Below are 23,132 nucleotides of genomic sequence, written 5' to 3' on the forward strand. Positions count from 1 at the left end.
ACGGGTGTTGTATGAGGTGCGCGCGCAGCCGCACACGCGCGTCCACGCTCAAGCTTTTTGGCAGTGTGTCGCGTGTGCTGTAGGGATCATGTCCGCCATGTTTTCACACCATCCGAGAAAAAAAAGCTCGTGAAAATCCTCCAAAACTCGCTCAGAGATGGCTTTAACCGCCGGATTCCGATTGAAGGGACGTGATTGAGCGTGGCCGCGGAGAGAACCGTCGGCTCGTGTGTGTATTTGTACCGAATGATCCGTGTTTAGTGTGTTTGTGATCGCTGAAAACAATGAGTAAACTCTCGTTCCGCGCGCGAGCGCTAGACGCCGCCAAACCGCTGCCGATTTACCGCAATAAAGACCTCCCGGACCTCACCGACTGCGTGTCCATCAACCGAGCGGTCCCGCAAATGCCAACCGGGATGGAAAAGGAGGAGGAATCGGTATGTGGATAATTTAAAATGTAGATGTTTTCACGGGGTTCAGCTGCATAGCAGGGTGTTGGTATTCACGTTGCGTTTACGCACGATTCGCTACGTAAGCGTATTCACTGTTCAAAGGAGTCCGTAAATGGCGTAGAGAGGCTCCAGGTTACGTTGAAACATAACGAAAATTGCGTAATGGTGGGACAGTTTTTACATTAGTGGCGTGTCTTGAGGTATTTACGTGAGATGTTTGCTTGTGGTGGGTGCGCATGGACGTCAGGGTGTTTGCGCAGATGCGTTCGAGATTAACGTACTTTACGTCTGGAATACATGATTGAACGTCATGCTTCTGGAAAGCCGAGTCTGTTTAGTTTCTACAATAGTCCTGGTGTTAGATTCCACTGTCCCATAATTTAAAGCCTTCTGCATCTACAAAAATTACCATGGTACTACCATAGCTTTTTGTACATTTGGTAACCTTTTATACTTTGTCCCTTACCTTAGGGTTACTCGTAAATGCCATGCTACATAGAATATAATTCAGTACCAAATTATACAAGTACCATGGATTTACTGGCTCCTCAAGGCACAGTATAAAGCAAACCACACCCTGATGTTGTCATGATTAATTACATTTTAATGATGATAGCTGTATTGTTATTTTGTATTATTAAATATCCTAGTTGTCATTATGTTCACTTACCTTTCACCTGTCATGGCTTTCTGTCTTCAGTCTTCAACTCCAGCAACAGATCATTATGCAATTAATGTATTCCCACATTTGATTCACCCTGATGTCATTTGATAGTAAGTGAAGTGAGTTTCTATTAAAACAGAACTGTTATGTGAAGGTGTACAACCTGGTCATATAGTAGTATAGTAAAGCAAATCTTTTTCAAACTTTTAATATAATGGTACTTGAGGTAAACATTAGTATTAAATAAATGTTATGATTTGCACTGTTGACCAGTGCAGATTGGATTTGCTCACCTCATCTGGCTTATAATGAACTGCTCACCTTTCTATTATTGAGCAAACTACTGTAACTGCTGTCTCACGGGAAAAAAAAAGTGAATTGCAGAACGTAGTGCCGAGATAATTTGTATGCTTGTGAGGGTTGTAAGCCCTTGCAGTGAGTTTCATCACATAGCTGTTCTCAGCTGCATTAGAAGTTGTCCTTTCTGGATTTCCGTCTGTGTGTGTTTAACTTTTTATCGCTGAGTCCAGCTTAACTATCTTGTTTTACTTACTAGCACATTGCAGTGTGGAAACATGGTGTGCTAGACATGGCACTAGGTATCAAAACCTGACATGGTGAAACTTTCATGTGACCAGAAATGTTGGTGGTACGCACATCTTGTTTGCAGAAGGTAATCGAGCTCTCTCTCTCACTCTGTGTTTCAGGAGCATCATCTCCAGAGGGCCATCTCCGCCCAGCAGGTGTTCAGGGAAAAGAAGGAAAGCATGGTCATTCCTGTGCCAGAGGCAGAGAGTAACATCAACTACTATGACCGCCTTTACAAAGGAGAGTTCCGCATCCCCAAACAGCTCATCCACATCCAGCGTGAGTGGCTCTCTATGATCTACATACCTCAGAACAATCACAACAGGATACTTGCATATGTTCGCATTACATTGGTGTTTTATTATTATTATCAAGTGCGTACATCCCGAGTTTAGAGTCAGCACACAAGTGTGGGTCGTGTTTTGAACTATAGGGGGCACTGTCTCCAAACTGCTCGGGTACCCTCAGGACATGATGTTGAAAAAAAGGCATACCAATTTTCTTTTAAATCCAACTATGTATGCGACAAATGTCACTTATTAATCAAATTCAGAATGGCGTGGAGCAGAGATGCCCAAAGTTGGCATGTTACAGGTATGACCTTGATTTGGCCCATCTTGCCTAAAATAACGAGGAGAAAATTAAAAGGGAACAAAATGCCGTTGACGCATATCTTCACTGCATTAGTCAAGCAGATTGCGGAGTGATATTTTTTTATATTATCAAATCATAAAGGAGGGAAACCTGTGCAACTTTTATATTTGAATAGAATACAGTTTGATATAATGCAACATTTACTTTTGGCCCATGACCCTCAAGCAAGTTTGATTTTTGGCCTTTCAAAGTAAAATGTTTGGGCACCTCTGGCATAGAGGCAGCATGGCCGATATGGGAAAATATTATCGTTGTAGTCCTCATAGCACAAGGAATCCGTTGACATATTGTTCCAAAATTATGGCCAAAAAGCCTTTCCACATTTCTTGACCCGTAGGGGGCACCGTCTCCAAATGTTGGATGTAACCTCACAACATGGACCCTATGAAGCATACCAAGAAATACAGCCTCAAATCCATCTTTTCACACCAACATCATTGACTTCACAATGGTGAAACTTTTAAACAAAGGCAAATATGTAAATTATTTATTGTAATTTCTGTGCGGCTCGGTCTGGAGTAATAAAGGGCGATATGGCCTAAAAAATTTATCATGATAATTTCAGGGATTTATTGCGATAACAATACAAATGACGCTAAATTATTTTCTTCTGTAAAATATCAGATTATGTTATGTTTAAGTTGTGTTCCAGTGACTGTGCTGAAAAACGTCACACAACAACAATTACACAATAATAATAATTCAAATCAATTACAAGTTTAAAATGTAATTTATTTATTTATACTCTCATGGTGGAAAAATAGTGCAAAGCAAATAAATCCTGATAAAGTAAAGAAGTTCAGACACTTTTAGAATGTAAATATAATACGTAAGTGGAACATGCTAACACCAATTAGGTAATTAAATTATCAACACTCTTGTCCCATGGAACAAATTGTAAAAATAGTGCAAACACTGTATCAAAAAGTAATGATCCCAACTATGTCTTCAGATAGTTTACAAAATAGTGCAAAACAAGATGATACATTAAAAACAAATCAATAAATTAAATTTAAATAAAAGTGTAATTAAACTGTAAACACTGATATACTCTTGCAAAATATAGAAATGAGGCTGACATGAACATGTCTGGTAGTGCAAGTTGCATAACACACATACTAGTGTGATTCTGTAGCTTTCAAAAAGAGAACAGGGCTCACACCTTAAGATTTTTGGTCAAGAAGACCAACATATTCACTGTAGCTGGTTTCAGAAGAGACCTTTGGCATGTCACTACATTTCCAGCAGCTGAACACCCTCTCTGAGGGTGTACTAGTGTGAGGATGCACAAGTACTTTTTCACCAAACGACTGATGTTAGGGAAATTCACCTCATGTACCTTCCACCACGTAAGGGGATTGCTTTCACCATCTGCAAGTGGCCCACGTGGAGGTAGCTCCTCGCTTAACAACAAGCTCACACTGAATCGCGCGCGCACAAAACTACGTCATCAACTAGACTTATCGTTATTATCGTGAGGAGAATTTTCAACGATATATCGCAAACGATAAGATATCGCCCATCCCTAGTCTGGAGATTATTTTGAGACATTGTTTGGGCAACATCCGTTGGGCTTTCCGTTTTCTCGCTTTCATTTTAATACCAGTGGTCCATCTCTGCTAAACTGTCTGTAGTATTGCTTATTTGTATACATTAAGTTTAATAGGAAGATAAACTTGCAGTGGAAAATCCATTGAGCTTGTTGAGTTCTCCACTATTTTGCTTTCTAAATGTACAATATTGAGCCTGTTTACATGCACACCAATTGCTGTCTAAAATCAGCTTATTTAAAAAATCTTACAAGGCAAGAAATCCACATTTACATGACATTTGAAATAATTGTGTTCTCTAATTTTGACATCAAACCGTGAAGAGGTATGCACTCAACATGTGCGTACATTGAATGAGCCGGTAATAACACCAGGAAGTCGGCATAATGGGCAAAAATCGACCCATGTTGGTTGGGTTATTTGTAAGCCTTTTACGCAGATACAGGAACAAGGTTTACGACCACACGCATTGTCGGCTTATTAAACATAATCTGTGTAAGAACATTCATGTAATGCGCTCAATGTTAATATCTCAAGCTGACCTGTACCTGTTGCTCTGCACTAGCTCTGGGTCTGGATTATGAACTGCCCGACTATGATATGGACTCGGAGGACGAGACTTTACTGAATAGACTCAACCGCAAGATGGAGCTCAAACCAATGCAGTTTGAGACCATGATGGACCGGTTAGAGAAAGCTAGCACAAACCAGGTAAGAACAGCCTCATTATGTTTCAAATGCATTGTCTGGCCAAATGTTTTTTTTGCCATTTGTATTTAAATATGCAGATACCTAAGAGCCAATTTTTTCAGTGATTAATATGTTTCAGCTGGCAACAATTATTTTAACCCTAACTGATGCAGTGTGTAGCTTCTCATTTCTCAAAACAACCATGAAAAGATGTTACTGTATTTCAGAGGGGCCAAATTATTGGCCTGCATCAAGCCAAGAAAACAACTAATGAAATTGCTGAAATCACTGGAATTGGGTTAAGAACGCATAATTAAAACATGGAAGGATAGTGGTGAATTGTCGGCTTTATGGAAGAAATGTGGTCGGGAAAACATCTTGAATGATCGTGATCGGAGATCACTTAAATGCTTGAAGTCATTTACATTAATGCATTTGGCAGATGCTTTTATCCAAAGTGACTTACAGAGCACTTATTACAGGGACAATCCTCCCGGAGCAACCTGGAGTTAAGTGCCTTACTCAAGGACACAATGGTGGTGGCTGTGGGGATTGAACCAGCAACCTTCTGATTACCAGTTATGTGCTTTAGCCCACTACGCCACCACCACTCCTTTCACATCGTAAAAAATCGTCAGTAGAGCTCACAGCTGTGTTTAATAGTGACAGTGTGTTTCCACACACGCATTACGACGAGAACTTACAGGATTTGGTGTAAACAGCTGTGTGGCCACAAGAAAGCCACTTGTTAATGAGGCTAATTGGAAAAACGACCTCAATATGCTAGGGAGCATAAAGATTGGACTGTGGAACAATGGAAAAAGGTCAAATGGTCTGATAAGTCCAGATTTACCCTATACCAAAGCAATGGGCGTGTCAGGGTAAGAAGGGAATCGAATGAAGCGATGCACCTGTCATGCATGATGCCCACTGTACAAGCCTCTGGAGGCAGTTTTGATCTGGGGTTGCTTATATTGTTCATTTCTAGGCTCGGCATCGTTATGCGGCAATAAAATGAAGTCAGCTGACTACCGGAATGTACTGAATGATCAGGTTATCCCATCAATGGATTTTCTTCTTCCCTGACGGCACGGGCATATTCCAGGATGGCATTGCCAAGATACATCGGGCTCAAATTGTGAAAGAGTGGTTTAGGGGGCACAAGGAATAATTTTCATACATGAATTGTCTACCACCGAGTCCTGACCCCAGTGAAAGTCTTTAGGATGTGTTGGAGAACACTTTACGGAGCGGTTCGAGTCTCCCGTCATCAATACAAGATCTCGGCCAAACATTAATGCAACTCTAGATAGAAAGACGTTTTGTGACGTTGCATAAGTTGTCGAATCATTGGCACGACGAATGCACACCATAATCAAAGCTAAAGGTGGTCCAATGAAATATTAGAATATGTGACTTCTTTTTTTTGGCCAGGCAGTATAGCTTTCTTTATGGTTCCCCTTTCATTCATCTGAAACTCTCAATTATTGTTTTGTAGCTGGTCACTTTTCAGGAGGCCAAGCTGCTGCTTAATGAAGATGACTATTTGTTGAAGTCAGTGTATGATTACTGGGTGAGAAAGAGGAAGAACTGCAGGGGCCCGTCGCTCATTCCGCAGATCAAGCAGGAGAAAAGGGATGGCTCCACCAACAGCGACGCTTACGTGGCCTTTAGGCGGCGCACGGAGAAGATGCAGACCAGAAAGGTAAGCCAGTGCCTTCTGCGTTATGTGACGCATTTCTCGATCAGCATTACCATTCAAAAAGGACACTTTCTTTGCAACATTTTAAGTATCCACGCACATTCCGTGTTCACAGTGCACGAAATCCCCACATTTTTAGTTTTTACATGTTGGTGAAAATGAGTGATCAACAAATTCTTTCTATAGGACTGAAAATCCATGTCCCTCCATGCATGTGTCTCATCATCATCTCTCTCCGTGCAGCATAGTCTGTTTAACATGCATGTGCTCTCGTAAAGGGACAGAGCGCTAGTTTTATTCCTACTGCGAAAAAAAAATTTAAATTTTCTCTCATTTATTCGTCTTTAGAAATGAAGCGCAGAATGAAATGGAATTTACTTTGTTAAAGGCTGAAACGATTAGTCGACGTTATCGACAACAACAACAAAACTTTTCACTGTCGAATAGTCGTTTGATCTTATTTAACGTAACATTGGATGACATTAAACTCTGATGATGATGAGTGAGAGCCGCACTGCAGTACACGACTGACTGAGCAGAGGAAGAATTACAGTTCAGATGGACTCTAAACTTTCCAAACAGCTTCAGCTTATATAGATCGCAAAGTACAAGGGAATTATACAAAAATAGCAAATAAGTAAATACAGAAGCACTCTCATTGTGGAATATGCGGAGTTGGAGCTCTTTAAAGGAATCTGTTGCTGTCAACTCTCAATATGAGATCCAAAGAACTGTCACTATCAGTGAAGCAAGCCATCATTAGGCTGAAAAATCAAAACAAACCCATCAGAGAGATAGCAAAAACATTAGGTGTGGCCAAATCAACTGTTTGGAACATTCTTAAAAAGAAAGGACGCACCGGTGAGCTCAGCAACACCAAAAGAGCCGGAAGACCACGGAAAACAACTGTGGTGGATGACCGAAGAATTCTTTTCCTGGTGAAGAAAACACCCTTCACAACAGTTGGCCAGATCAAGAACACTCTCCAGGAGGTAGGTGTATGTGTGTCAAAGTCAACAATCAAGAGAAGACTTCACCAGAGTGAATACAGAGGGTTCACCACAAGATGCAAACCATTGGTGAGCCTCAAAAACAGGAAGGCCAGATTAGAGTTTGCCAAACAACATCTAAAAAAGCCTTCACAGTTCTGGAACAACATGCTGTGGACAGATGAGACAAAGATCAACTTGTACCAGAGTGATGAGAAGAGTATGGAGAAGGAAAGGAACTGCTCATGATCCAAAGCATACCACCTCATTAGAGAAGCGTGGTGGTGGTAGTGTCATGGCGTGGGCATGTATGGCTACCAATGGAACTGGTTCTCTTGTATTTATTGATGATGTGACTGCTGACAAAAGCAGCAGGATGAATTCTGAAGTGTTTCGGGCAATATTATCTGCTTATATTCACCCAAATGCTTCAGAACTCATTGGACGGTGCTTCACAGTACAGATGGACAATAACCCGAAGCATACTGCGAAAGAAACCAAAGAGTTTTTCAAGGGAAAGAAGTGGAATGTTATGCAATGGCCAAGTCAATCACCTGACCTGAATCCGACTGAGCATGCATTTCACTTGCTGAAGACAAAACTGAAGGGAAAATGCCCCAAGAACAAGCAGGAACTGAAGACAGTTGCAGTAGAGGCCTGGCAGAGCATCACCAGGGATGAAACCCAGCGTCTGGTGATGTCTATGCGTTCCAGACTTCAGGCTGTACTTGACTGCAAAGGATTTGCAACTATTTGCAAATATTAAAAAGTGAAAGTTTGATTTATGATTGTTAATCTGTCCCATTACTTTTGGTCCCTTAAAAAGTGGGAGGTACATATACAAACTGTAATTCCTACACCGTTCACCTGATTTGGATGTAAATACCCTCAGATTAAAGCTGAAAGTCTGCAGTTAAAGCACATCTTGTTCGTTTCATTTCAAATCCATTGTGGTGGTGTATAGAGCCAAAAAGATTAGAATTTTGTCGATGTCCCAATATTTATGACTGTATCACAACAGATCATGCATATACACAAGCAGGCATTAAGAATTATTTAAGAATTCATAAACAAAAGAATTAAACAACATCAGTACTGACTGATCTCCTTCATAATCCACTAATATGTTGATGACACTATACTTCCATTAACAAACATATACAGTAGGTAATTCGTAACCGTAGTAGTTCAACATTTAAATCTATTAAATAAAAGACATTCATAACTATATGCATATCTGTTATAATAATGCTTAATGTTAAGGTTATTATTCATGAAAGTTATAAAGTGTTCATATATTTTATGACACACACAAACTTCCTGACAAAGATGCAATTATCCGAATATGCATCCGTAGTCCCTATATGCTGTTTTTTTTAATCATATGTTTATGAAAATGATTCTATGATTCTACTTGTATATCAGAAAGTCATTTATATGCGCTAGAGGGTGCCTCAGTCGGGTGCAGTTTCAATCTCTCCCCTTCACGCGACTCATAGACTTGGCGCTGACCACACAGAGAAATGCCATTTTTCTAGTTAGCTTATGATGCACTTCCTAATTATTTGCACTTTAATAAAGGATGCATTAAAGATATAACGGCAGGTTTGCTTTTAAGATGCTCTGACATGCAGGTTTTGCTTAAGTGGAATGCCAGATCCGGCTCTATGCTTTATTTCACGATGACAGTGCTTCTGTGTTTCCTTATTTTGCATTTTTCCATTATAATTCCATTGTTTTGTGACCTACATCACCTGAAGCTGTTTGGAAAGTTTAGAGTGCATCTGGACATGTTTTATCCCTCTCCTCAGTCAGGCGCGAGCTACTGTGCTCCTCTCTCGTGTCATCATTACAGTTTCATATGATCTCAAATTACGGTAAATGAGATCAAACGGCTATTCGACAATGGAAAATTGTCGACAATCTTTGTTGTCAGCCCTTCATTTTAATGCTATTCTATGTTTTATAATGTAAACCTGTTATGAATTCAAAATCAGTTACATATTTCTCAAAACCGTTTGTTCTTACCACAAGCGAATCTCTGTTCAACATCACACCGCAATTTCAGTTTCAATGTAATCAATTGTGCAGCTTTCATGGATATCAGACCGAAGTCTCAACAGTCAAGCTGTGCCGGTTTTAAGTGTTTTCTCCTGCTCATGTAAGCTCAGTCTCTTCAGTGTGAGAGTGAATTTGCACAGGATTTATAGATGATTGTACTATATTAAACTGTATATAATGCTGAATATAATGTATAATAATTCTAAGGGTCCTGATATTTGAAAGTCCTCCTGATAATGCCACATGTGATGTCTGATTTCACTTGTAAATGTATTCTATGATCAACATTAATGTACCGGTTATGCATACACAATTTTTTTTTAAAGAATAGTTTAGAAACATGTAATCAGAAGCATATGTATCATAACATAATTATGTATTTTTCAAATGGGCAAAATTATTAATATTTCTGTTCTTGTGTCACTGTTGCCCTCTGCTGGGCAGATTTTATTATTTATTTATTTATTTGTGTCCAACTCCATGCCATATCAATCATTTTACACTTTAATGAGCACTTTTTATTTAGTTTAACTGCTGAACCGTTAAGGAACTGTTTTGCATATGTCCTGAAAGAAGTAATAAACTTTGAGCTTGATGAAGTTTTGTGAGTATAGAATTGTGAATTCAGTAATGTAAATCAAACCAAATCCTTATGCCCTTTTATTATATCCATTTCTTTTAAAATCTTATTTGAATAAAATTTCAATTTTATCTGATTAATCGTATAAATAATCTAAGATTAATCGATTATCAAAATAATCATTAGTTGCAGACCTAATCCTCACACAGTTATGCAAAGAGTCTTTGGTTGGTAGCAGGGGCGTTTCTAGAGACTCTATTAAACCCCTTGACATTACTACATTCAATGTAACAGATTCTCACTTACCACTGTCTCGTTTTTGAGAAAGAGCGCATGGTTCTGGACTCTACATGTGCTACTAATGTTAATGCTGTTTAATTGGGAGATATTTAATAATGATGTTTGAATAATAAACCACATCTTGGGATGCCTATGCCTGACAGACTGAGAAACTGCCGCCATGAACGATAAGGACACTTGACTAGTCAGTTGTTGAATAAGCTTGCACTGTTTTTCCTTTGCCTTGTCGCATGTGAAACAGTACACACCCTTTTCATATTCGCCATACCTCTCCCACTGCAACACTATGCCAGTATTCCCCACACTCCGTTATGCCATGACAGTGCTGCTGATGTCGTTCTGCGTCATGAGCGATCAGTTTATGCGATCGGCCAAATTACTGATCACCGATCGAGTCATAGAACAGGAATATCGGCTGATACTGATCGGTGGACGATCGATCAGAGCGTCCCTACTGGTATTTCCCATTTTTATTTGACTGGCGATTTTTCTCAGAATCTAACTTGTGATTGCAAGGTTTAGACATTTGTCATTATTCAAAACACTGTCAGTCATTTTGACTGATAAACAAGAAACTCTGCTTTAACCATCTTTATGTGGGACAGTGTTTTCTATAGAATTCAGCTCTTGCAGGAGAATGCCGCTTCTCTGTCAGTCTCTGCTTGGGCATGAAAGAGGGAAAGCGCTTGTGTGAGAGTGAAGCAAAACGGTGCGTTTAATGCAAAAATTACTAGTAGTCCTCTTTTAAAAATACATGCTTTACAAGGCAAGATGCATTAGGGAGTAATACGTTATAACTTTGGGTTTTAGATCAGCTCTCTAATAATTTTCCCCATTCGCATGCTGTAATTTTTACTCGCAAATGCGAGTTTAACACATGCACTGTATAGAGTCCTGAAACTGGTGCTATCCCCTTATTTTGTTTATTGTGGTGGCAAAATGTCAAACATACATCCCTAATAGCTAATGCTACTGCTAATCAGCCATGTGGTTAAAATGGCTAATCTTGCAAAGAAACACCATATAATAATTAATCAGCCTATCAATAGTCTTGAGCTTTCTGATAAATTTTTTTAACTGTAGAGTGCATTACAGCATTCTGTGAAAAGATCATATCTTCACCTCAATAGAAGTGTGTTGGAAATATAATTCACACCTACTTCACAGGAACAATCTGTTCTCTCTGTAGAATCGTAAGAATGACGAGGCGTCTTATGAGAAGATGCTGAAGCTGAGGAGAGAGTTCAGCCGAACAATGAGCATCCTGGAGATGATCAAGAAGAGAGAGAAGAGCAAACGAGAGCTGCTGCATCTGACACTGGAGGTGGTTGAGAAAAGGTGTGCACACACACACGCACGCGCCTTCCCCAACTCTCATTATGCTTACATAACACAAAAACAAAGACAAAGATCCCCCATTTAGCCTTTACAGACTGTAGGGGCAAGTGCTGTTAGCGAGCACCTATGAAGGCCAGAACGGTACACGTGGGGGTGGGTGGCCAGCACCACACCCGACCGCCTTTGTCTCCCCAGTGGCGATGTTTTTACACAACGCACCAGGTACTCATTTTAGGCTGAGTACCTCTCACCGCCTAGACTAAAATAGTTTGTTCACAAGAGGTTAAGCTGATTTGAGAATGTGCTGTTAAATGCACTTAATACATTTGTGTTGGAACATCTTAATGTTTTACTTAGTGATTGATTTCCCTCTCATTGCTGGTTTTCACATCTCACTTAGCTTGAAATATCTTGGTTTATACCTTTTATTTGTTTCCTCATGTTTTGTTTATTTTAGGTATCAAATCGGAGACTTCTCTGGAGACATTCTTAATGAAGTAACTGTACCTCTGGCAGAGAAAACAATTTACCCTGCACCGATATCCCTACCAAACGGCAGTCGGCACAAGACAGAGAGCAAATTTAAGGTAAAGACAACAGCAGTTGGGAAATGGGGCATATGAAAGCACGTTGTCAGTGGTATACCAGAAATCAAAATGTGATCATTGATCATTATAAAAGCAATTCCTCTGTGTTTGTTTCAGTCCCACAAATCTGGGCCCAAACACCTGCATCCCTTCACAATCAAGACTGAGCCCCACTTTGACTTTGTGCGGTCTCATAAGAAGTACAACAAGAGGCCCAAACTCGATTTATTGCGGCAGCCTGGTTGGCTAGAGAGGCAGCAGATCATCAACAAGGCAGACATTAAACAGTACGACTTCCACAGCTCTGGAGAGGAAGATTACCCACTGGTCAGTACGCAGCTCAATGTTTAGCTACACTTAGTGGTTGATGCTGTGTGCCATAATCATGTCTTCAAGTAAAACCTCTAAATCTAATGATAGCAAATTTCTGATAATGTTTAAATTGAGTTGCTCCATTAGTTAATGCATTAGGTATCATGAACAATATATTTATTACATAATATGGTCATATTTGTTAATGTTAGTTAATAAACAAGAGTTGTTTATTGTTAGTTCATAGTGCAGTAACTAATGTTAACAAATGTAACCTTATTGTAAAGCGTTACCAATTTGTTTTTGTTTTTTTCATTCTCTACCCAAGTCTCCAGCTTCAGAGCCGGATGAAGAGAATGATCCAGATGGCATCTTTGCCTTCAGACGGAAGGCAGGCTGCAGTTACCATGCTGTGAGTTTTACTATTGAATATCAGCACTGGCTGTACATCAGAGCATCTGTAACTGTGTCAGTCATATGTCATATTTTACAACCCTTAGACAATATTCAGTAAAATCTATATCTTGATATGCATTCAATGAATGCAGGATTATTCAATATTTATTTGCCCCAATATAACACATAGTAATAAACTGATATATATATATATATATATTACACACACTATGGATGTGCATTGCTACCAATATTCATATTTGACTAGTCGGTCGGTTGTTGACTGACTAGTCTGTGTTAAGGATAATGTGTAATTAGGCTCAGTTATGTTCACGTGACCCCGATCAGACATGTTTTAGAGGGATAAATGGATTTAAGAGCAGCACTTTAACAAAGTAACAAACAGATATTCAACAAAAAACTTATTGCACAAGACTGTGCTGTGTGACTGTGGTGTGGTGGTGGCGTAGTGGGCTAAAGCACATAACTGGTAAGCAGAAGGTTGCTGGTTCAACCCCCACAGTCACCACCATTGTGTCCTTGAGCAAGGCACTTAACTCCAGGTTGCTCTGGGGGGGTTGTCCCTGTAATAAGGGCTCTGTAAGTCGCTTTGGATGCATAATGCAACAAGGAAAGTGCGGGAAGTGGATTTCTAAAATGTTGCAAAGTCGCTATGGATGTTTTCACATTTGAGTCTTCAAATCTGTGAGTGCTTAAAAGTTATTTTCCCACCGAGCTGGCTTTTTCAAGTGCAGGATGATCGCCACAGGTGTGTCAGGTCCGGTCTTCCTACCATGTTGATGTAAATTTTGTTTGTATTTTCAACGATGTGCCAAGTGCATCTATGGTTAAACCTGTTTATTCTGTGTGCACGTCATGTTTAGAACGATACGTAAGGTTTATTGTACATTACTCAGGCCTATTTTTCTTTCAATCCTTGCTATTTTCTTTACATCGTGTTATTGTTTAATGGTCTTAACCGAACAGCTGTCATATTAGATCATAGGCTAATGCACGTTGTAAAATACACACCCGTTTTCAGCGCATTTATTTTGCTTACCTGTGAATTATTTTTAACAATGTCCTGACTGTTTTAATATGTTAAGCTCCTTGTCGATTTCTATTTAGAACAGGCTATTAGGGTTGCTCTATTGGTCCTACACTATTTACTCAATGGTTTTCAATAATTATGCCTGTTTTCGCTAACGTTGATTCATTAAATCCATGTCATGTACTGTGTTTAATGTAGCCAAGTCAAGCACATTGCAGATAAATGTCCCCATTTCAGCTGAATTTAGTGTCTGATTTGGTTGTTGGAAATATTTTCAATGGATTGCTTGTTTTTAAGTGACCCATTGAAAATACTAAAATCAATGTTTTTGACTTTTCTGAGGGTTTCTTTCTTTTTAGACTAGTCGACTCCAAAATTTACATTAAACGTCAGTGAAATTAGACGTTCCGCACATCCCTATTCACAACATCAAGCAGTTTAAATCTTTTTTAATTTTTTTTATACAGATTTTTAGAAGATGACCTCATCTCTGTTGGTCCATACAACGGCGAGTGAATGGTGATCAGGCCTTTGAGGCTTCAAAAAGGAGATTAAGTCAACATAAAAGTAATCCATAAGTCTCCAATGGTTTGTTTAATGTCTTCTGAAGTGATCCAGTTGGTTTTGGGTGAGAACAGACAAAAATATAACACTATACACCTTGCCATTGCATTCTCTAGGCACAATCATAATTTCAATCTCAATTACACTTCCTAGTGCTTGACATATGCACAAAAGCTCTAGAGGGCGCTATAGGAAGTGTAATCAAGCTTGAAATCATGATCGCCAAGGAGACCGCAATGGGAAGATATACATTGAAAACGGAATTCTATTTTGGTCTGTTCTCACCCAAATCCAACTGGATTGCTTCAGAAAACACTAATTAAACCACTGGAGTCTGAGGGATTCTGTTAATGCTGACTATATCTGCTTTTTGTAGCTTCAAAGGCCTGATCACCATTCACTTGAATTGTGTGGTCCAACAGAGCTGAGATATTATTCTAAAAATCTTTGTGTTCTGCAGAATAATGAAAGTCATACACATCTGGGATGGTATGAAAGTGAGTAAATGATGCAAATTTTCATTATTAAATGAACTAACCATGTAAAGAGGGGAAACTTCTGTCAAGCACAGCAAGTTATCATGCAAAAACGCTCTCAAAGAAGTTGCATTTTGTAATTCATTTGAGAAATGCATCTCCCACTAAAAATATTCATGTTAGTAGTCGACCCAAGTACAAGCGTCACGAGTACAAGCGGCCAAAATGGGCTTCCTCAGAAGGGTGGCGGGCTTCTCCCTTAGAGATAGGGTGAGGAGCTCGGAGTAGAGCCGCTGATCCTTTGCGTCTAAAGGAGTCAGTTGAGGTGGTTTGGGCATCTGGTAAGGAAGCCTGCTGGCCGCCTCCCTAGGGAGGTGTTTCAGGCACATCCAGCTGTGAGGAGGCCTCGGGGAAGACCCAGGATTAGGTGGAGAGATTACATCTCCACACTGGCCTGGGACGCCTCGGGGTCGCCCAGTCAGAGCTGGTTAATGTGGCTCGGGATAGGGAAGTTTGGGGCCCCCTGCTGGAGCAGCTGCCCCCGTGACCCGACTTCGGATAAGCGGTTGAAGATGGATGGATGGATGGTAGTCGACCCCACTAATCAACTAGTCAGTTGTTGGACAATTAGTTAACCATCCCTAATATTTACCTACATATTTTTTGCTAAAACATGTAACATGCCATGCAAGGACTTCCTTAAACAGTTAGCAGTGATGATTCAAGCAAATCATCGAATTAGTCTTTGAACCGATCCATTGAAACGGGCAGTTTAATAGAAATAAATCATAATCTCCATCTGAAATCTCTATTCGCAAGTTGTGAGACTGGGAGAAGGGTGCAAAACTAGATCCACTAGCAAACAGCTCATTAAAATCACTAATTTTCACAAAGTTGCTTAATTGATCATGAATATTGTATAAATGTTAAATATATCACCTAGCGCCAGTATGCATGCCTAATCAGCATTGCTCTGTTCATCTCAGTTTTCATTAATCAATTAGGACATGTTTGATATTTAAGAGAGTGACCTCAGTGATAAACATTTGTCTATGATTTAATGGGGTTGAATACTCCTAATTAGCTTACGAAATACCTGCTCAAAAGATCCTTGATGAAAACTGATGGTCATCAAGTGCTCCTATTCCCATATCTTTGTCTTTGATGGCTTTGCCCTTTGCACAGACCCTGTGGAATTTCCTAGTACTGTTTAGTAGTTATTAAATTGGGCTACCTTCTACCTTGTGCTGCTGCTGTTTGTTTAGTGACATTTGCTCTATAATCTATGTTCACTCGTGTGTGTGTGTGTGTGTTTGTGTGTGTGTATTAATTATGAAAGTGACGTGGATGCTTTTTTGTTTTATACTTCAAAAGTGATGGAGCAGCTTATTATTTTTCTCTGTATTGCATTGGTAATTTGCTTTTCTAGTGTTATGCTAAATGTTTGTTTTGTGTCCTTAGCCACTGGTGGACCAGAGCTGCTCTCGCTCACTGGCATCAGACTGGCCAGGAGCAGCTATGGCAGCGGAGCTGTCTCACCGCCCTCTCTGTGCCCAGACGCTGTGTTGCAGTGGCTCGTGGGAGGGTGGGCAGAGGTGGCAGGTACATGTTTTTCTTCCATTTCAGTTTCTCATGCACCCTTTTAAACGTTCGTAAAAAATATTTTCTGTAGTGATTTAGTCGCTCTTATGAGAACACATGGAACTAGTTTATCGCCATCCTGATTTTTACTTTAAAGTAGAAAAGTTGTTATCAGTGGTTCCCAAACTGGATGCTGCCAGGACCACCTAGGGGTGCTGCAAAATATCTGCTCATTTTAAAATGTTATAGCCATCTGTACCTATTAATCCAAACAACACAAACACTATGACAAGAAAAAGAGAAAGCGGTCACTACCTTGGCTGAATATCTTCAGCATGACAGATCTGTTTCTCAGTCAAAGTCTGGCTGCATCATTTTCGCTCTCTGAAAACTTGCCATGGACACCATGCCTGTTTAATATTTTCTGTATAGTTGACTCATGAACAGAGAGGTTAACCAGTCCTGATGATTCCTTTAAGTCTTTAGCCGTCACTCTGGGGTGGTTCTTTACCTCATTGAGCATTCTACGGTGTGCCCTATGAGTCATCTTGGCAGGACGGCCACTTCTAGGGAGAGTACCTATAGTACTAAATCGTCTAACTGTGGACAGATGAATATCTAAGCTCTTTGAGATTTTGTAACCCTTTCCAGGTTTATGCAAACATCAAATCTTGAGCGTAGGTCTACTGAGATCATTGTTTTTGCAAGGCATGGTCAACGTCAGCAGACGCTGCTTGTGAATAGCAAACTCAAAATGTTTGAGTGCTTTTTATAAGTCAAAGTAGCTCTAACCCACACCTCCAATCTCGTTTTATTAATTGGATGCCAGGTTTGCAACTCCTGAACCATTGTGGTAACCATTTCCTAACCGATTGTGTTTTTATTCATTATTGTAACTTGGATGAAATCATTTTGATTCAAATTTGATAATCAAATGATTACATGAATGCAGGTAGTTCCAAAGGGTTCACATACTTTTTCTTGCCACTCTATACTGTCTGTGGAACACAAACATTTTATTTGTGCTCATTCTTAGTTTATATAGTTTTGGAATCATACAAATATTTTTTAGTTTCAGTTTTTCCAAAAAATGTGAGTGGTTATTTTTCAGTTAGTGAAAATGTTGTCCTTTTTGTTTTTAAAGCCGTATTATCAGTGCTAAAGGTCGCTGATTGTAGGTACTACATCTCTTTGAACTCCCTCTCTGAAAGTTATCTTTGTTGTATTCCATCAGGTTTCTTTTGGATCGCACCTCCTCGGATCTGGACCGGGCCCTCAGACACCTGGACCCTGACATGTTTTATCCCCCCTCTGACTCTATTGTGCCTGACCTCCCCGTTCATACAAACACAAACTCTCACGCCGTCCCCAAATCAAACTCTCAATTCCCACTAACTCAGCTCCTGAGTGACATTCAGGCCCGCAGGTGGAAGTTTTTCCGCCCTCGGCTGCAACAGGTTAACTTAAGAGGGGAGGACAAGAAAGTGACTCGGCAGCTGGAAAAAGGTGGAGGGACGCGTCTTTGTAACCGTGTGTCAGGTGAGGCGTCTGTGTTGCAGTCTTGAACAGGATTCATTGTTCTGTAAAGGCTGGTTTATACTGCTTTGAACATGTGCTGTAGGCTCGGTGTAGTGGCGAATTTCATTAATAAACAAAAATTATGTTATTTGTGAATTTGTTAGTAGAGTTCATCAAAGTTATGTGAACAAGTTGAGATTTAGGCACATATTATATATTATACATGTTGTCTGCGATCCAGAGAGAAAATAAATCGACAATATACTATATGCTTGCTCTAGAGTAGCTTAAATAATAAATATCTCTGCACACTTTGATGCTCCGTGCTAAAAACAACTTCTTACTTGACCAACACAAATGGGTGTGCTTAGAAACTGGACTTTACCATTTATATAGGCAATATAATCAACTCTTAACAGGTGCTTTTTAATTTGCTTATAAATCAGAAGTGTTCTTGAAGGGAGCGGTAGTGTAGCGGTTAGCGTGCTGCGCTACCGTATTATCTGGCGAACCTGGTGACCCGAGTTCGATTCCCGCTCATGGCCAACACCAGTGACGATTATCTGAACCGGTCCCGGGCCTCCCCTAGGTCGACTCAGCCTAAAATGAGTACCTGGTGCGGTGTGTAAACATCGCCACTGGGGAGACAAAGGCGGTCGGGCGTGGTGCTGGCCACCCACCCCCTTGTGTACCGTTCCGGCCTTCATAGGTGCTCGCTAACAGCACTTGCCCCTACAGTCTGTTAAGGCTAATGGGGGATCTTTGTTGTCTTTGTTGTGTGTGTAAAAGTCCACAATAAACAGTTTATAAGTTCATGTTTTTGCTTGGAACTTCGTGAAACATATACGCAATATAAAAACAGCAAATGCTTCCAATTAAAACGAGCTCAAATACGAAGACATGTGATGCATAGATCTTAAATATTGGAGAAAATGGGACGCTGCCTCAGATGTCTTTTTGTCATACCTGGGGGACAGTCTTTGGTTTAAAATCAGAACAATAACAGCTGTTGTGTCTTGGTTCTGGTTTGAAGTGTGTCTGCTTTGCACATGCAGGTGAGATAACAGAAGAGCAGTTTAACTCCCATCAGCAACAGCTGGTTCAGATGCACAAACAGTTACAGCAAAAAGAACTCCAGCAGAACTCAACAGCACCAGAACCTCTCACACACCCTCCTGTGAGTACACCACTTGGGCAAAACCTCAGTCTTATTGAAAAAACGTTTTACACACAAACAAATAAGTATTACTTTTGATCATGTTGATATTAACTTGAGATTAAGAATCCAGTCATCTCAGTAGCCCAAAAAGAGCTTGAACTGGTCACCTCATGGGAGTTACAGCTTAGAGAATCCACACAGCTTGAATGATGTATGAAAATGTGTCTTTCACAGAACACGGTCTTGTCTGACTGCATGTCTAAGATTCTGGACTCGGCTAGTGCACATTTTGCTGCCTCTGCTGTAGTCAACACTCCCAACAATGAAAACAGGCCCCAGATTGCTAGTGTCAATGGCATCCTTCCCAATTCAGGCAAGTGTAACTCCTCTAAAATCGCCAGTTCGAAGAGGAATTGAACAGTGGCATTGGAAGATAAAATAATCTTTTCAGTATTTTTATTTAGACCTGTATGCTAACATCAGCATCATCGAGTGGTTAATTGAAACCGAAGCCAGAATGATCGAATATTTGACTTGTGAAAACTTTGTCTCCTGCAGGAAGCTTTAGACAAGACAAATTGAACCGTTCTGCACAGAGTGGAGGTGGCGGCGGTGACTCGGGATCATTAATATCCAATTCCCAACTGCCTGTGCCTCAGTCTCTGCCTCACGGCCATGGGCACCTGAGCACATTGAGTGCCGTGTCTCCGGCCAACATGCACCACAGCGCACGCCTGTGCGCCCCCTCTGTCTTAAAACTGGCCAGTGTTGCTAGCAGTCTGGATCGGGTACCCAAAGTCACCCCTACCAGTGCCATCGCCAGGTCTGAACCCTGACATGCCAGCAATCATTCACACCGAAAAGGACTAAAGAATTTGCCCTATCAGCCATTTTTTAGAATGAGAAATACCTGAATTATTGTACTGCCAAAATGTTGTAAATATTGTATTGATCCTTCGTTTATTTATACAAAATAAATAAATAAAATACTTATCAGACTTGATATGATCTGGCTTTAAAGGGATAGTTTACTCAATTTATATTCTGTCATCATTTACTTACTCTTATGTCATTCCAAACCAGTATTACTTTCTTCAGTATAGCAAAAAACGAGAAGAAATAAAAGTGGATGGGGACCATAAAAGCATAAAGGTCAATTTGTCTTGTATACTAATATTCCAAGTCTTCTGAACACATATGGTGGCTTTGTGTGAGGAACCAACCAAAATTTTAATAGATTTTCTCTGGAAATCCTGCTTTGACAATTATGATCATCGTTCATATTGATTACATGGAAATGAGGAGCTTGGACATTCTGTCCTAAATGGTGATGTTACTTCTGACAATGAGGCTGAAAAGCATGTACCAGGTTTTCAGTGAAGCGTCATATCGAGGCATGTATTTTCAGGTTCACATAGTCGATGACAAACCAAGTCTCTTGATTTGTGTAATCACATGCGTGCTCCACTTTGGGTGTTGAAATCCAGACTTGGTTTATGGGTCGTAGTTAGCACAGTCTGGTTGATTGGATTGGACTATGAGTAGTGTTATTATACTTCAAAAAAAATTTAAGCGGTACTAGGTGTGTGTGTGTGTGTGTGCGGGACACGCACTGATCAGCCACAACATTAAAACCATCTGTCTAATATTGTGTAGGTCCTCCTTGTGCCACCAAAACAGCGCCAACCTGCATCTCAGAATTAAATCTATGATATTCTTCTCACCACAATTGTACAGAGGGGTTATCGGAGTTATCATCGACTTAGTCGGTTCAAACCAGTCTGGCCATTCTCCATTGACCTCTCTCATCAACAAGGTGTTTCCGTCCGCAGAACTGTCGCTAACTGGATGTTTTTTTTTTTGGCACCATTTGGAGTAAATTCTAGAGACTGTTGTGTGCGTGGAAAATCCCAGGAGATTGTTGGTGGAGTATTTCTGTAACTGCTGATGTCCTGGGATTTTCACTCACAATGGTGTAAAAACAAAAAACATCCAGTGAGATCAAAGAAGAATAGCCAGACTGGTTCAAGCTGACAGAAAGGCTACAGTAACTCAGATAACCCCTCTGTACATTTGTAGTGAGCAGAAAAGCATCTCCAAACGCAAACATGTTGAACATTGAGGCGGAAGATCTACAACAGCAGAAGATCACGTTGGGTTCCCCTTCTGTCAGCCAAGAACAGGAAACTGTGGGTCTACATTTGTGTACCTCAGCAGAAATCAAGATTTGTCAGACCAGTTTGTTTTCCAATCATCTAGTGTCCAGTTTTGGTGAGTCTGTGCCCACAGCAGCCTCAGTTTCCTGTTTAAGCTGACAGTAGTTGTACCCAGAGGGGTCTTCTGCTTCTGTAGCCCATCCGCCTCAATGTTGGACGTGTTGTGTGTTCAGAAATGCTTATCTGCATAGTACTGTTGTAATGCATGTTTATTTGTGTTACTGTCAGCTTGGACCAGCCTTGCCATTCTCCTCTGACCTCTGTCATTAACAAGCCGCCACTCGCTGGGATTTTTTATATTTGTTGCACCATTCTCTTTACACTAGAGACTGTTGTGCGTAATCCCAGGAGATCAGCAGTTACAGAAATACTCAAACCAGCCCGTCTGGCACCAATAATCATGCCACAGTCTTGTGTGTGTGTGTGTGTGTGTGTGTGTGTGTGTGTGTGTGTGTGTGTGTGTGTGTGTGGATGAATAAACAAACAGACAGACCTACTTAAATAAGACATGTCATATGCATGCAAAGGAAAAGTTCCTCCATTTAAGAAAATGTTGCATTCATGTCTTCCAAAAGAATACCAGCAGATGGCACTGTTCAGTACTCCGCTGCTTTGAATCTTTTTGTAGCACAGAGATGAAAGCCTCAGAGCTTCACCAGGTTTCATTCCCTATCCCTTGTTATAAACACTGGTTTGGAACAACCTACGTGTGAGTTAGAGATGACCGAATTAAAAAAAATTTAGTGAACAATTTCTTTAACACTATTTATCTGTTTATCCTAACACACGTGTGCTTGCTCATGACATGTGACAACATTGTGTTATTCTCAATACTGTTTTTATTGCTTTTCATTTGCAGGGAGAACCACGAACCAGAGAGACTGGCTCTCAATGGCTTATCAGAGACCACAGTAGCCATGGAGGTCACATAGCCCAACCATAAACGCACAGAGCTCTGTGCGCTTCTACACGGACTTATACCCAATAGCAGTATATCAAAATATTAAGTTAATTTGTCAATATTAAAAGTGTACATTTTGCAAAATTGGGAATGATCACTACCTTGTAAAATAGTATATTTGTATCATTAGTCTGTCATTTCTGTTACTTGAAATTTGATTATTTTTCATCATCATGCTTTTGCACTTGGAAATGCAAGCAAGACAAGTGCATCCGTTCATGTTGGGATCATGAGCATGAAGATAGGTCCTGCATCACTTGTTTTAACTATTTATTTTGCAATGTTTACATTTTTGTATCTCGTACAAATAAATCCAATTTTTTGGCCACAAAATGCGGACATGGCTAGTATACCATGATTTTGGGCTTTTTTTTTTCTTTATAGGAAGGAGAAAGCTCAGTTTGGTTTCACATGTTAAGAAAATGTGTGATTGTCTTCCCCTCTTTTAGATGTTGGCATTATATAGCGTTTTATTTTCTCGCCTTCCTCTCTTGGTTTTAACAATACAATGTTAATTCTGGAGACGAGTGGCCTCCGTCTGAATGTACGTCGTTGAACATCCTTGAAAAATCTAGCAGAAAATATCCAATCTGGCAACCCATTCATATCCAGCTGTGAAACTCAAAGTCTAATTGTCACAAATACTGTCATGCATCTTGCTTATGAATGCTGAAATTGATCCATCTCAGTCCAGATACTTCAAATAAATGTCCCCTTTTCAAATGACCTTTTAAACTAAATGA

The 23,132-nt window shown here is 40.1% G+C and overlaps 1 protein-coding gene across 1 annotated transcript; it reads left to right on the forward strand.

Annotated features, from left to right (window-relative positions):
* Nucleotides 1-69: 69 nt before the first annotated feature.
* On the forward strand, nucleotides 70-23,111 carry epc2 (enhancer of polycomb homolog 2 (Drosophila)). The gene is given in 15 exon segments (XM_052142585.1): nucleotides 70-437; nucleotides 1,824-1,983; nucleotides 4,474-4,619; nucleotides 6,097-6,303; nucleotides 11,420-11,568; nucleotides 12,026-12,155; nucleotides 12,273-12,482; nucleotides 12,796-12,879; nucleotides 16,416-16,457; nucleotides 16,459-16,556; nucleotides 17,770-18,074; nucleotides 19,109-19,230; nucleotides 19,447-19,589; nucleotides 19,775-20,035; nucleotides 22,288-23,111. Coding segments are annotated over 15 exon segments (2,283 nt in total). The 5' UTR covers nucleotides 70-284; the 3' UTR covers nucleotides 22,361-23,111.
* Nucleotides 23,112-23,132: the final 21 nt, after the last annotated feature.

Source organism: Xyrauchen texanus, chromosome 14 (genome assembly GCF_025860055.1).
Source record: "Xyrauchen texanus isolate HMW12.3.18 chromosome 14, RBS_HiC_50CHRs, whole genome shotgun sequence".
Taxonomy (NCBI): Eukaryota; Metazoa; Chordata; class Actinopteri; order Cypriniformes; family Catostomidae; genus Xyrauchen; species Xyrauchen texanus.